Source organism: Bombina bombina, chromosome 9, assembly GCF_027579735.1.
Source record: "Bombina bombina isolate aBomBom1 chromosome 9, aBomBom1.pri, whole genome shotgun sequence".
In the NCBI taxonomy this organism is placed as follows: Eukaryota; Metazoa; Chordata; class Amphibia; order Anura; family Bombinatoridae; genus Bombina; species Bombina bombina.
Window position 1 is genome coordinate 125326552 of NC_069507.1, and position 15670 is coordinate 125342221.

Below are 15670 nucleotides of genomic sequence, written 5' to 3' on the forward strand. Positions count from 1 at the left end.
AAAGCAGGAAATAATGAAATAATGCTCACCAAAAATGTCAACGCGTTTCGGCCTCTTAAACAGGCCTTTTTCAAGACTGTCTTGAGTCTTGAAAAAGGCCTGTTTAAGAGGCCGAAACGCGTTGACATTTTTGGTGAGCATTATTTCATTATTTCCTGCTTTTTGAAACTTTATTGCACTATGTTATTTTTTTGATTTACAGGGATTACCAGAGTTTATATTGAAAAGAAAAGTAAAGTCATCTAGCTCAAAGAGTTCATTACCATCATTCATATGGATTTAGCCACAAGGAGGATTATTCATTAATATTTAATAACTGAAACTTTCACCTGGATTATATTATATACACACTATTTTCAATTTATATTTTTTCACCTGGATTTTATATTTTTTCACCTGGATTTTACACACACACTGTTTTATTTTGTCATATATTTTGTCACTTATTTTTGACACTTATTGATTTTAGGGGATCCCCCATTTTTAAGTTTTAATATATTTTTTATATATATATTTATATATATTTTTTACATTTATTTTTTCACACATTTTTTCACACAATCTCTCCAAGGGATTTTTTTCAAAAAGTTCTTTCATCATCAGTTTATTTTTATATTTGATTTTTTCACTGGATTTCTTCACTGGATTTATTCACTGGACTTTTTTAATTTTATATATATAGACTCCATTTGACATATTGGACCATCTTCTCCTCAAATATCATTTTATATGAATCTTACCTTGTATATCCCCGTAATTGGTGACATACCCTTATATTGTGTTTTTAGCAATTATTGTGTTTTTAGCAATTATTATTTATTTGTTAGTACTGTGAATTTTTAGCTTATTTTAGTATATATGTTACATGGATCCATGTTATTAACTAGATGTTGAATAAATGTTTGATAATGTTTGATAATTATTCATTCATCTGTTAGAATTTTCCTTTGCCTCTAGTTGGCGCTCTTGGAATATTTGCTGTTTTTTCGTTGTTCTTACTAGGGTAAGCTAGATACCCTTTATCCAGGAGCTATAAGGAACTAGGCTGAGCGCTGTTAGATATTTTGTACTCAGAGGATTCTGTCTCAGAGGTTCATGCTGATAAATCTTCATATTTATTTAAAATGGAATTTATTCGTTCTTTACTTAAAGAAGTCTTAATTGCATTAGAAATAGAGGATTCTGGTCCTCTTGATACTAAATCTAAACGTTTAAATAAGGTTTTTAAATCTCCTGTAGTTATTCCAGAAGTTTTTCCTGTCCCTGATGCTATTTCTGAAGTAATTTCCAGGGAATGCAATAATTTGGGTAATTCATTTACTCCTTCTAAACGTTTTAAGCAATTATATCCTGTGCCATCTGACAGATTAGAGTTTTGGGACAAAATCCCTAAGGTTGATGGGGCTGTCTCTACTCTTGCTAAGCGTACTACTATTCCTACGGCAGATAGTACTTCCTTTAAGGATCCTTTAGATAGGAAAATTGAATCCTTTCTAAGAAATCTTACTTGTGTTCAGGTAATCTTCTTAGACCTGCTATATCTTTAGCGGATGTTGCTGCAGCTTCAACTTTTTGGTTAGAAGCTTTAGCGCAACAAGTAACAGATCATAATTCTCATAGCATTATTAATCTTCTTCAACATGCTAATAATTTTATTTGTGATGCCATCTTTGATATCATTAGAGTTGATGTCAGGTATATGTCTCTAGCTATTTTAGCTAGAAGAGCTTTATGGCTTAAAACTTGGAATGCTGATATGTCTTCTAAGTCTACTTTGCTTTCCCTTTCTTTCCAGGGTAATAAATTATTTGGTTCTCAGTTGGATTCTATTATCTCAACTGTTACTGGAGGGAAAGGAACTTTTTTACCACAGGATAAAAAATCTAAAGGTAAATTTAGATCTAATAATCATTTTCGTTCCTTTCGTCACAATAAGGAACAAAAGCCTGATCCTTCATCCACAGGAGCGGTATCAGTTTGGAAACCATCTCCAGTCTGGAATAAATCCAAGCCTTTTAGAAAACCAAAGCCAGCTTCTAAGTCCACATGAAGGTGCGGCCCTCATTCCAGCTCAGCTGGTAGGGGGCAGATTACGTTTTTTCAAAGAAATTTGGATCAATTCCATTCACAATCTTTGGATTCAGAACATTGTTTCAGAAGGGTACAGAATTGGCTTCAAGATAAGGCCTCCTGCAAAGAGATTTTTTCTTTCCCGTGTCCCAGTAAACCCAGCGAAGGCTCGAGCATTTCTGAAATGTGTTTCAGATCTAGAGTTGGCTGGAGTAATTATGCCAGTTCCAGTTCTGGAACAGGGGCTGGGGTTTTATTCAAATCTCTTCATTGTACCAAAGAAGGAGAATTCCTTCAGACCAGTTCTGGATCTAAAAATATTGAATCGTTATGTAAGGATACCAACATTCAAAATGGTAACTGTAAGGACTATCCTGCCTTTTGTTCAGCAAGGGCATTATATGTCCACAATAGATTTACAGGGTGCATATCTGCATATTCCGATTCATCCAGATCACTATCAGTTTCTGAGATTCTCTTTCCTAGACAAGCATTACCAGTTTGTGGCTCTGCCGTTTGGCCTAGCAACAGCTCCAAGAATTTTTACAAAGGTTCTCGGTGCCCTTCTGTCTGTAATCAGAGAACAGGGTATTGTGGTATTTCCTTATTTGGATGATATCTTGGTACTTGCTCAGTCTTCACATTTAGCAGAATCTCATACGAATCAACTTGTGTTGTTTCTTCAAGATCATGGTTGGAGGATCAATTTACCAAAAAGTTCATTGATTCCTCAGACAAGGGTAACCTTTTTAGGTTTCCAGATAGATTCAGTGTCCATGACTCTGTCTCTGACAGACAAGAGACGTCTGAAATTGATCTCAGCTTGTCGAAACCTTCAGTCACAATCATTCCCTTCGTTAGCTTTATGCATGGAAATTCTAGGTCTTATGACTGTTGCATCGGACGCGATCCCCTTTGCTCGTTTTCACATGCGACCTCTTCAGCTCTGTATGCTGAACCAGTGGTGCAGGGATTACACAAAGATATCTCAATTAATATCTTTAAAACCGATTGTACGACACTCTCTGACGTGGTGGACAGATCACCATCGTTTAGTTCAGGGGGCTTCTTTTGTTCTTCCGACCTGGACTGTAATTTCAACAGATGCAAGTCTCACAGGTTGGGGAGCTGTTTGGGGGTCTCTGACAGCACAAGGGGTTTGGGAATCTCAGGAGGTGAGATTACCGATCAATATTTTGGAACTCCGTGCAATTTTCAGAGCTCTTCAGTCATGGCCTCTTCTAAAGAGAGAATCGTTCATTTGTTTTCAGACAGACAATGTCACAACTGTGGCATACATCAATCATCAAGGAGGGACTCACAGTCCTCTGGCTATGAAAGAAGTATCTCGAATACTGGTATGGGCGGAATCCAGCTCCTGTCTAATTTCTGAGGTTCATATCCCAGGTATAGACAATTGGGAAGCGGATTATCTCAGTCGCCAAACGTTACATCCGGGCGAATGGTCTCTTCACCCAGAGGTATTTCTTCAGATTGTTCAAATGTGGGGACTTCCAGAAATAGATCTGATGGCTTCTCATCTAAACAAGAAACTTCCCAGGTATCTGTCCAGATCCAGGGACCCTCAGGCGGAAGCAGTGGATGCATTGTCACTTCCTTGGAAGTATCATCCTGCCTATATCTTTCCACCTCTAGTTCTTCTTCCAAGAGTAATCTCCAAGATTCTGAAGGAATGCTCGTTTGTTCTGCTGGTGGCTCCAGCATGGCCTCACAGGTTTTGGTATGCGGATCTTGTCCGGATGGCCTCTTGCCAACCATGGACTCTTCCGTTAAGACCAGACCTTCTCTCTCAAGGTCCTTTTTTCCATCAGGATCTCAAATCCTTAAATTTAAAGGTATGGAGATTGAACGCTTGATTCTTAGTCAAAGAGGTTTCTCTGACTCTGTGATTAGTACTATGTTACAGGCTCATAAATCTGTATCTAGAAAGATATATTATCGAGTTTGGAAGACTTACATTTCTTGGTGTCTTTCTCATCATTTTTCCTGGCATTCTTTTAGAATTCCGAGAATTCTACAGTTTCTTCAGGATGGTTTGGATAAAGGTTTGTCTGCAAGTTCCTTGAAAGGACAAATCTCTGCTCTTTCTGTTCTTTTTCACAGAAAGATTGCTAATCTTCCCGATATTCATTGTTTTGTGCAAGCTTTGGTTCGTATAAAGCCTGTCATTAAGTCAATTTCTCCTCCTTGGAGTTTGAATTTGGTTCTGGGGGCTCTTCAAGCTCCTCCGTTTGAACCTATGCATTCATTGGATTGAGTGCATCCCTGTGCAGCGAACAGTGGGATGACACAGCCCAGCAGAAGCGACAACAGCCGAATAGACAGCAACAATCCTCAACCCTCACGCAGCATTGGTGGGAGGGGAGTGCAAGATGAAGGCAGGTGCGGTTCACCGGTCGGATCCACTAGCTCTCTCCCTCTGCGTATAGCAGGCAAGGAATGACGAAGTCAGCACAGGGCTTCCAAGAGTCGACACTGCCCAAGCTTCAAGGCTAGATGTTGAGGAGAAAGAAAAACAACCAGGTGATAGCCTCTAATCACGGCTGGTGTCGGGAACAATCAGGATTACTAGGAGTTGAAGCGGCACCAAAGTGCTTACAAAGGGAGCCTTAGGTCAGCAGTACTCCTGGCTGCAGGTAAGCCTCACAGCTCGTCTTGATTCATTTGGCAGGTGAAAGTCGTTTCTCTCTAAGTTCCTCTCCCGGCAAGAAGTTAAGGTGTTGTACGGAGCTTATTATGGATAGCTGTAGATGAAAGGACCTTTCAGGTGCTGCAGCATGCAGCTTCTAGTGCAATAACTTGGCACTATCGAAGTTCCAGCAGCGGTGATTCTTTAGCTAGACAAGCCTCCCAGGGTCTAGGGTTTTAGGCGTAGAATTTTCGCCAACGGCTTGAAGGGTAGGTGAATCAGAGCAGGTGTAACACGTGACCACACACCTGAACTCCTCCCCCGGAACTCCCAGAAAGAAATGATAAGGTGGTTTTACGTACCAAACCTGGTTTCCTTCCTAAGGTTTTTTCTAATAAGAATATTAATCAGGAAATTGTTGTTCCTTCCTTGTGTCCTAATCCTTCGTCTAAGAAGGAGCGTCTGTTACATAACTTGGACGTGGTTCGTGCCCTGAAGTTTTACTTGCAGGCGACTAAAGAATTTCATCAATCATCTTCATTATTTGTTGTTTTTTCTGGAAGACGTAGGGGCCAGAAATCTACGGCTACCTCTCTTTCTTTTTGGCTGAAGAGTATCATCCGTTTGGCATATGAGACTGCTGGACAGCAGCCTCCTGAAAGAATTAGGGCTCATTCTACTAGGGCTGTGGCTTCCTCATGGGCTTTTAAAAACAATGCTTCTGTTGAACAGATTTGCAAGGCTGCAACTTGGTCGTCTCTTCACACTTTTTCCAAATTTTACAAATTTGATATTTTTGCCTCATCCGAGGCTGTTTTTGGGAGAAAGGTTCTTCAAGCAGTGGTGCCTTCCGTTTAGGTTCCTGTCTTGTCCCTCCCTTTCATCCTATTATTACTTCCTATATATTTGTATTTATAATTATTATTTATTCAAATATTCATGCGTATCCCCAGGATGATTAAAATTATACAGATCTGACTATATCACATAATCAACACACCGACCCAATTTGGAAAGATATGAAGCCTTATATGATTTCAATAACTGACAAATACATAAGTAAGGATAATATATCCATAATGTATTCATTAGTATTAGTAGCTGAAATGGTATATTCTATACTAACAGCAGTTTTTCAGATGCCATGGAATATATGTCAACAAATAGTTAATGTTATGATTACATAGGAGTACATATCATTGAATGAAGACTTATACAATAATAGTCAGTTTGGGGGGGGGGGGGTTATTTATTTTTTATTTTTTTCAGAGGTGTGTACTGAATAGTAATTTATGAGAGGAATAGACTGTGACAATTTTCATCCAATTAGGAGACTGCTACCAACCACAACTAGGACTCAGATAAACTGAGGACACTGATAGGTTATCCTAGAGGCGTGCACTACAGCCTTCAGCTGATTGGTTTAGCATCTCCTTTCCTAGGGGTTAAAAGGCAGCACCTGGCAGTGAATCAGGTTTGTCAGTTCACTTGCTGAATCACATTGAGAAAGGCTGTGCAACAGCTGAAACATGTTTGTGTAGTTCAACTTGTTTTTAAACTACTTTTATTACTCAACTTATACCACTTATAATTATTTTTGCTGCATTAACTGTTGCCTCATGCTACCCCTGACACCTGAAGCCGACGGTTCCTGATATCGCCCAGGAATACAGGGGGGTGACATGATAGCAGCAGTGCAGTAATTGTGGTGTACCTTTAGGTAATATATCTGTGTGGGTGATGTTTATCACCTTAGTCATTAATTTTTAAATAAATTCCTTAATAAAGATTATAGGTTTTAATACCAGTATATACATTTATTATTTGCTAGCAGATATTTCATGCTGTAATTTTACAGCTTATTACAAGCGATAGGTGTAAGAGTGCTTAATATCCCCTCTATACTCTCCCATTTCCTTTTCCTATTTTTTTATATTAATTTAAAGGGGCAGCACCGAGGCTATATACATTACCTCCTCTATCCTATCTTTACTCATTGATACTGTGCCTATATTTGACTTTAAAAATAGCTTTGGTATTGTATCCCATAAGTAAGGATGAAATCCGTGGACTCATCATATCTTGTAAAAGAAAAGGAAATTTATGCTTACCTGATAAATTTATTTCTTTTACGATATGACGAGTCCACGGCCCACCCTGTCATTTTCTAAGACAGGTCTTTATTTTTGTTAAACTTCAGTCACCTCTGCACCGTGGCTTTTCCTTTCTCTTCCTAACTTCGGTCGAATGACTGGAGTGGGAGGGAAGGGAGGAGCTATATATACAGCTCTGCTGTGGTGCTCTTTGCCTCCTCCTGCTGACCAGGAGGCGTAATCCCATAAGTAAGGATGAAATCCGTGGACTCGTCATATCGTAAAAGAAATAAATTTATCAGGTAAGCATAAATTTCCTTTTTGTATTGTAACAAAAGAGGTTCCGTTTTGATTTACACATGTGAATTGTATTGTCATTCAATATTGTCTAAAGCAGGCATACTCAAACTTGTCCCTCCAGAGTTTTTGGAAAAACATTTCACATGATACTCAGCCAGCATATCAGCTGGGAAATGTAGTTCCAAAACCTCTGGAGGGACAAGTTTGAGGATGTCTGGTCTAAAGGGGTCATTTACATTAAAGGGACAGTCAACACCAAAATTGTTATTGTTTAAAGAGATAGATAACGCCTTTACTACCCATTCCCCAAGCTTTGCACAACCAACATTGTTATATTAATAATCTTTATAACATTTAAACTTCTGCCTGTTTCTAAGTCACTACAGCCTCTTATCACATGCATTTTTATTAGCTTGATTGCTAGTTCATGTGAGCCATATAGATAAAAAGAGGCTTAGATACAAGGTAATCACTCTAGCGTAAGCACTAAATAGCACTCCACTTGTAATCTGGCCCTTAGTGTTCACACACGCTCCAGAGATACTGTAAGCAACATTACAAGAACTTTTTTTCTCCACAAACATTCAGCTAATTGCCACAGGTACTAACTAAACTCCAAATCTTACATGCAGAGATTCCATACTGTAGCTCTATATTTAGCCGATCCAGTAGCAAACAGCCTATATTGTGTGAGATTACCTCTGACAGATCTCATAGCCAGGGCCGGTGCTAGAATTTTTGGCCACACAGGCGAGGATACATTTTGCGCCACCCCAATTACATACCATACCATTGCTGGTTTTTACAAAATGTTACAAAGATGTGCTAAAAAAAAGAAATTATAATTTCCCATTACCCCATAAAATGATATATATATATATATATATATACACACATTATATATATATATATATATATATATATATATACACACACACAATATATATATATATACTATATCATGCTGGTATTGATATTTAAAGCTAGGGTAAGGCTTAGCATTGGGGCTAACAATAGTGTAAGGGTTAGGATTAGCATCAGGGTTAGTCTTTGTGGCTGCAATATGACTTCACTGCTAAACTATTATTGACAAAAAAAACTCTGCTTCAAGGCTCCCAACCCGGTACTCATAGTCACCGAGGAGAGCCGAGAGCGCCCGCCAAGGAAGGACTGAGGAGCACCAGAGCGGGGTGACACACATATGCACGCTACCTTTCTTGAGCAAGAGGGATAAGTGGTGTGTGAGAGTTGACAGAGGCCCGTGCTTTAGGGACCGGATGGAGGAGGAGCTTATACAGGCACTGACTGCTGGTACCGTACTGTGACACCTAAGAGGGAAACGGTGCTGCTGCCTGATGGGAGTCCTAAGTTGCAGATCTCCGCCACTGATAAAATGTAAAAATAAAAAAACAATATATTAAACACTGCTCTGACTGAGCTCTCCAAATTTTCTCCCCACTGCTGGTGCACCCTAAGGCAGTTGCCTAGCTTGCCTGTATGCAAGCGCTGGGCCTGCTCATAGCTGGTGGCTTGTCAGACCAAGCAAGGGTTATAGACCTAAGATCACTGTCTCCACTCCCTCCCTTTCTTCTATAATGGCTAATCATTATTATGTGTTTTATTGGCCTTCTTTCTGTTATGATTTTTTCCTGCTAATTCATGGTGATCCCTTATCTATTTTCTGCTACTTTCAGTTTGACTCTAATGGTGATGGTCGGATCAGTACGCGCGAGCTGAGAGATGCAATGAGAAAGCTCCTTGGACAGCAGTTGGGACCCTGCGAGGTTGATGAGATCCTCAGAGACGTAGATATTAATGGGGATGGACTTGTAGATTTTGAAGGTAAAAACTGTTGTGTGCTGAATTAACAATTATAGCCTTTATTCTCACTCATAATAGTTTGATCTCCCAAAGTATAGATAAGCCTAATGAAAACTGTGGCACATAATAATACACTATTGTGTATTATTGCTATAATATTCCATTTGACAACTGATCTTATTTCACTGAGGTAGGGGTAGGTATAAAGCTTGAATTAGCCTTAAAGTTAGATTGAATATATGTCTTAGGTAAAGTAAAGTAAAGAAAAAGGGGCAAGTTTTCAGTATTATTTGTTTGTTAATGACATCCAAATCTACTTCTATGCACCAGACTTATACCCTTTCTTGCAAACTTGTGTCATTACCTATCTTTCTAAAGTGTTATGTTGGATGTCCTCTCACTAACTTAAAGGGCCATGATATCCAAATGTTGAAACACTTAAAAGTGATGCAGCATAGCTTTAAAAAGCTGACATGAAAATATCACCTGAATATCTCTATGAAAAAAAGAAAGGTATTTTACCTCAAAATGTCCTAAGTATTCACACACCATTGTAAAGGACTTTAAGCAACCAATTAGTATGCCTGTCCTGGGATCTGCAAGGGAGCGTGCCTCATGTTATTTCCCTATTCAGTTTAAGGAAGTTTACTATGAAATCTCATGAGAGTTAAGTGAAATCTCATGAGATCACAGTAAAAGAGTTCATGACCTCAACACTGCTGATGCTGACTGGCTGCTGTTTATTTCTTCCTCTTTTTTTTTTACCTGCAGCTGGCCAGTAACTTAAAGGGACAGTACACTGTAAAATTGTTTTTCCATAAATGTATTTAAAATGACTTGTTATATCAACTGCAGGGTATAAAATATTTGAGAAATTGCATTTTCGGGTTTATTTTGTATCTAAAGTAGCTGGTTTTGTGCTTTGAAACCACAGACTATTACAATGGGTTGAGCTTCAGGTAATATCAGATCTCATTATGTTATCACTTTTATGTACACACTCTTGCTTTCTTATCTTATATTTGTCTGGAACACCAAAGCTCAATACATAGAGAGAACAATGGAAAATTATCATTTTATTACTTAACTATCATGCCCCCCACTGAGAATGTAATCTCTTCTGTGGGCTGTGTTTACTTAGGCTTGTCAATAGCGTATACGCCAGTATCAAAACTTTCAGTATAGGTTGGGAAACCACAAGCTAAATCAGCTATTTCTTCTGTTAAGTGTGATCAGTCCACGGGTCATCATTACTTGTGGGATATTAACTGCTCCCCTACAGGAAGTGCAAGAGGATTCACCCAGCAGAGTTGCTATATAGCTCCTCCCCTCTACGTCACCTCCAGTCATTCTCTTGCACCCAACGACTTGATAGGATGTGTGAGAGGACTATGGTGATATATTTAGTTTTTATATCTTCAATCAAAAGTTTGTTATTTTATAATAGCACCGGAGTGTGTTATTCCTTCTCTGGTAGAATTTGAAGAAGAATCTACCTGAGTTTTTCTATGATTTTAGCCGGAGTAGTTAAGATCATATTGCTGTTTCTCGGCCATCTGAGGAGAGGTAAACTTCAGATCAGGGGACAGCGGGCAGATTAATCTGCAAAGAGGTATGTAGCAGCTTATTATTTTCTGACATGGAATTGATGAGAAAATCCTGCCATACCGTTATAATGTAAACTCAGCCTTGAATGCAGTAGATGTAGCTGATATCAGGCTGTCATGTATGTATATTTTACACTTCAGTTTTCTGGGAAATGGTACTTCTCTGGCTTTTAAACTGTATACATAGGCTTAACCTATTTTGCAGGGACTTGCAATAGGTTTTAAATGACAATTAATTATTGAGGTAAAACGTTTTTTTGCTGGCATGTAAAAACGTTTTTTTCTCTGAGGTACTGGGTGAAAAAATGTTTTGGGCACTTTTTTTCCACTTGGCAATAGTTTTGATTTAAATTAGAGCAGTTCACTGATCCCTCTCACTGTTATGTGTGTGGGGGAGGGGCCATTTTGGTGCTTTCACTATGCATCAGAAAAACTCAGTCAGAGGTTCATTTTCTTCCTGCATGATCCGGTTCATCTCTACAGAGTTCAGGGATCTCAAGAGTCTTTTTTGAGGGAAGTAATCATTCACAGCAGAGCTGTGCTGATTGTATTGACTGTGATATAAAAAACGTTTATTTGTGTATTTTTTTCTGCTGCCTGGGTTAGTTATCATTTGCTGAGGGGAACAATCCTTTGCTAAAACTGTATATTCTGACAAAGATTGATGCTATAACTTAATTATTTTATCTGTTATAATATTTTCTGTGCTTCTTAAAGGCACAGTTCGTTTTCATATTATTTGTAAATTACTTTGAAAAGTATTTCCAAGTTGCTGTTTATTTGCTAGTGTGTTAAACATGTCTGATTCAGAGGAATATCTCTGTGCTATATGTGTTAATGCCAAAGTGGAGCCCAATAGAAATTTATGTACTAAATGTATTGATGCTACTTTAAAAAATAGTCAATCTGTACAAATTGAACATATTTCACCAAACAACGAGGGGAGAGTTATGCCGACTAACTCGCCTCACGTGTCAGTACCTGCATCTCCCGCTCAGGAGGTGCGTGATATTGTAGCGCCGAGTGCATCTGGGCGGCCATTACAAATCACATTACAAGATATGGCTACTGTTATGACTGAAGTTTTGGCTAAACTACCAGAACTAAGAGGTAAACGTGATCACTCTGGGATGAGAACAGAGTGCGCTGATAATGCAAGGGCCATGTCTGATACTGCGTCACAGTTTGCAGAACGTGAAGACGGAGAGCTTCATTCTGTGGGTGACGGTTCTGATCCAAATAAACTGGACTCAGACATTTCAATTTTTAAATTTAAGCTTGAGAACCTCCGTGTGTTACTAGGGGAGGTATTAGCGGCTCTGAATGATTGTAACACAGTTGCAATCCCAGAAAAAATGTGTAGGTTGGATAAATATTTTGCGGTACCGACGAGTACTGACGTTTTTCCTATACCTAAGAGACTTACTGACATTGTTACTAAGGAGTGGGATAGACCCGGTGTGCCTTTCTCACCCCCTCCTATATTCAGAAAAATGTTTCCAATAGACGCCGCCACACGGGACTTATGGCAAATGGTCCCTAAGGTGGAGGGAGCAGTTTCTACTTTAGCTAAGCGTACCACTATCCCAGTGGAGGATAGCTGTGCTTTTTCAGATCCAATGGATAAAAAATTAGAGGGTTACCTTAAGAAAATGTTTGTTCAACAAGGGTTTATATTGCAACCTCTTGCATGTATTGCGCCTGTCACGGCTGCAGCAGCATTTTGGTTTGAGTCTCTGGAAGAGACACTTCAATCATCCACACTAGATGACATCACACACAAACTTAAATTCCTTAAGTTAGCTAATTCATTTATTTCAGATGCCGTAGTACATTTAACTAAACTTGCGGCTAAAAATTCAGGATTCGCCATTCAGGCACGCAGAGCTCTGTGGCTAAAATCCTGGTCAGCTGATGTTACGTCTAAATCTAAATTGCTTAATATTCCTTTCAAAGGGCAGACCTTATTCGGGCCCGGCTTGAAAGAGATTATTGATGACATTACAGGAGGTAAAGGTCATGCCCTGCCTCAGGACAAGGCCAAAGCCAAGGCTAGACAGTCCAATTTTCGTTCCTTTCGTAATTTCAAAGCAGGAGCAGCATCAACTTCCTCTGCACCAAAACAGGAAGGAGCTGTTGCTCGCTACAGACAAGGCTGGAAACCTAACCAGTCCTGGAACAGGGGCAAACAGGCCAGAAAACCTGCTGCTGCCCCTAAGACAGCATGAATTGAGGGCCTCCGATCCGGGACCGGATCTAGTGGGGGGCAGACTTTCCCTCTTCGCCCAGGCTTGGGCAAGAGATGTTCAGGATCCCTGGGCGTTAGAGATCATATCTCAGGGATACCTTCTGGACTTCAAATCCTCTCCCCCAAGAGGGAGATTTCATCTGTCAAGGTTGTCAACAAACCTAACAAAGAAGGAAGCGTTTCTACGCTGCGTACAAGATCTTTTATTAATGGGAGTGATCCATCCAGTTCCGCGGTTGGAACAAGGACAAGGGTTTTACTCAAATCTGTTTGTAGTTCCCAAAAAGAGGGAACCTTCAGGCCAATCTTGGATTTAAAGATCCTAAACAAATTCCTAAGAGTTCCATCGTTCAAGATGGAAACTATTCGAACAATTTTGCCCATGATCCAAGAGGGTCAGTACTTGACCACAGTGGATTTAAAGGATGCTTACCTTCACATACCGATTCACAGAAGTCATTACCGGTATCTAAGGTTTGCCTTTTTAGACAGGCATTACCAGTTTGTAGCTCTTCCATTCGGACTGGCTACGGCTCCAAGAATCTTCACAAAGGTTCTGGGCACTCTTCTGGCGGTACTAAGACCGCGAGGAATTTCAGTAGCTCCGTACTTAGACGACATACTGATACAAGCTTCAAGCTTTCAAACTGCCAAATCTCATACAGAGATAGTACTGGCATTTCTAAGGTTGCATGGATGGAAAGTGAACGAAGAGAAAAGTTCTCTCTTTCCACTCACAAGAGTTCCCTTCCTGGGGACTCTGATAGATTCTGTAGAAATGAAGATTTACCTGACAGAGGACAGGTTAACAAAACTTCAAAATGCATGCCGTGTCCTTCATTCCATTCAAGAGACCAGAAATTCTCTTCTATGGTGGCTTTATCGGCCACATCTGTCCAGGGGAATGCCATTCAGCAGGCCAGACTGGTCAATTGTAACAACAGACGCCAGCCTACTAGGTTGGGGCGCTGTCTGGAATTCTCTGAAGGCTCAGGGACTATGGAATCAGGAGGAGAGTCTTCTTCCAATAAACATTCTGGAATTGAGAGCAGTCCTCAATGCTCTTCTGGCTTGGCCCCAGTTAGCAACTCGGGGGTTCATCAGGTTCCAGTCGGACAACATCACGACTGTAGCTTATATCAACCATCAGGGAGGGACAAGAAGCTCCCTAGCAATGATGGAAGTATCGAAGATAATTCGCTGGGCAGAGTCTCACTCTTGCCACCTGTCTGCAATCCACATCCCGGGAGTGGAGAACTGGGAGGCGGATTTCTTAAGTCGTCAGACTTTTCATCCGGGGGAGTGGGAACTTCATCCAGAGGTCTTTGCCCAAATACTTAAGTTGGGGCAAACCAGAGATAGATCTCATGGCGTCTCGACAGAACGCCAAGCTTCCGCGCTACGGGTCCAGATCCAGGGATCCGGGAGCGGTCCTGATAGATGCCTTGACAGCACCATGGACCTTCAGGATGGCTTATGTGTTTCCACCTTTCCCGATGCTTCCTCGATTGATTGCCAGAATCAAACAGGAGAAAGCATCAGTGATTCTAATAGCGCCTGCATGGCCACGCAGGACTTGGTATACAGATCTGGTGGACATGTCATTCTGTCCACCTTGGTCGTTACCTCTGAAACAGGACCTTCTGATTCAGGGTCCTTTCAAACATCAAAATCTAACTTCTCTGAAGCTGACTGCTTGGAAATTGAACGCTTGATCTTATCAAAGCGTGGTTTTTCTGAGTCAGTTATTGATACCTTAATACAGGCTAGGAAGCCTGTCACCAGAAAGATTTACCATAAAATATGGCGTAAATACCTATATTGGTGCGAATCCAAAGGTTACTCTTGGAGTAAGGTTAGGATTCCTAGGATATTGTCTTTTCTACAAGAAGGTTTAGAAAAGGGGTTATCCGCTAGTTCCTTAAAGGGACAGATCTCAGCTCTGTCCATTCTGTTACACAAGCGTCTGTCAGAAGTTCCAGACGTTCAGGCTTTTTGTCAGGCTTTGGCCAGGATTAAACCTGTGTTTAAAGCTGTGGCTCCACCATGGAGTTTAAACCTTGTTCTTAACGTTTTACAGGGTGTTCCGTTTGAACCCCTTCATTCCATTGATATAAAGTTGTTATCTTGGAAAGTTCTATTTTTAATGGCTATTTCCTCGGCTCGAAGAGTCTCTGAGTTATCAGCCTTACATTGTGATTCTCCTTATTTGATTTTTCACTCGGATAAGGTAGTTCTGCGTACTAAGCCTGGGTTCTTACCTAAGGTAGTCACTAACAGGAATATCAATCAGGAGATTGTTGTTCCATCCTTGTGCCCAAATCCTTCTTCGAGGAAGGAACGTCTTTTGCACAATCTGGATGTAGTTCGTGCCCTTACATTTTATTTACAGGCAACTAAAGATTTTCGACAAACGTCTTCCCTGTTTGTCGTTTACTCTGGTCAGAGGAGAGGTCAAAAAGCTTCTGCTACCTCTCTCTCTTTTTGGCTTCGTAGCATAATTCGTTTAGCTTATGAGACTGCTGGACAGCAGCCTCCTGAAAGAATTACAGCTCATTCCACTAGAGCTGTGGCTTCCACTTGGGCCTTTAAGAATGAGGCCTCTGTTGAACAGATTTGCAAGGCTGCAACTTGGTCTTCGCTTCATACTTTTTCCAAATTTTACAAATTTGACACTTTTGCTTCCTCGGAGGCTATTTTTGGGAGAAAGGTTCTTCAGGCAGTGGTTCCTTCTGTATAAAGAGCCTGCCTATCCCTCCCGTCATCCGTGTACTTTTGCTTTGGTATTGGTATCCCACAAGTAATGATGACCCGTGGACTGATCACACTTAACAGAAGAAAACATAATTTATGCTTACCTGATAAATTCCTTTCTTCTGTA

General features: G+C 40.2%; 1 protein-coding gene across 1 annotated transcript in view; it reads left to right on the top strand.

The window, feature by feature from the left end:
- Positions 1-15670, top strand: part of LOC128640041 (calcium-binding protein 2-like) — a 364906-nt gene that overhangs the window by 309992 nt on the left and 39244 nt on the right. The window contains exon 5 of the mRNA XM_053692344.1: positions 8808-8955. Within this exon, the coding sequence (XP_053548319.1) occupies positions 8808-8955 (148 nt within the window). The remainder of the gene's footprint in view (positions 1-8807; positions 8956-15670) is intronic.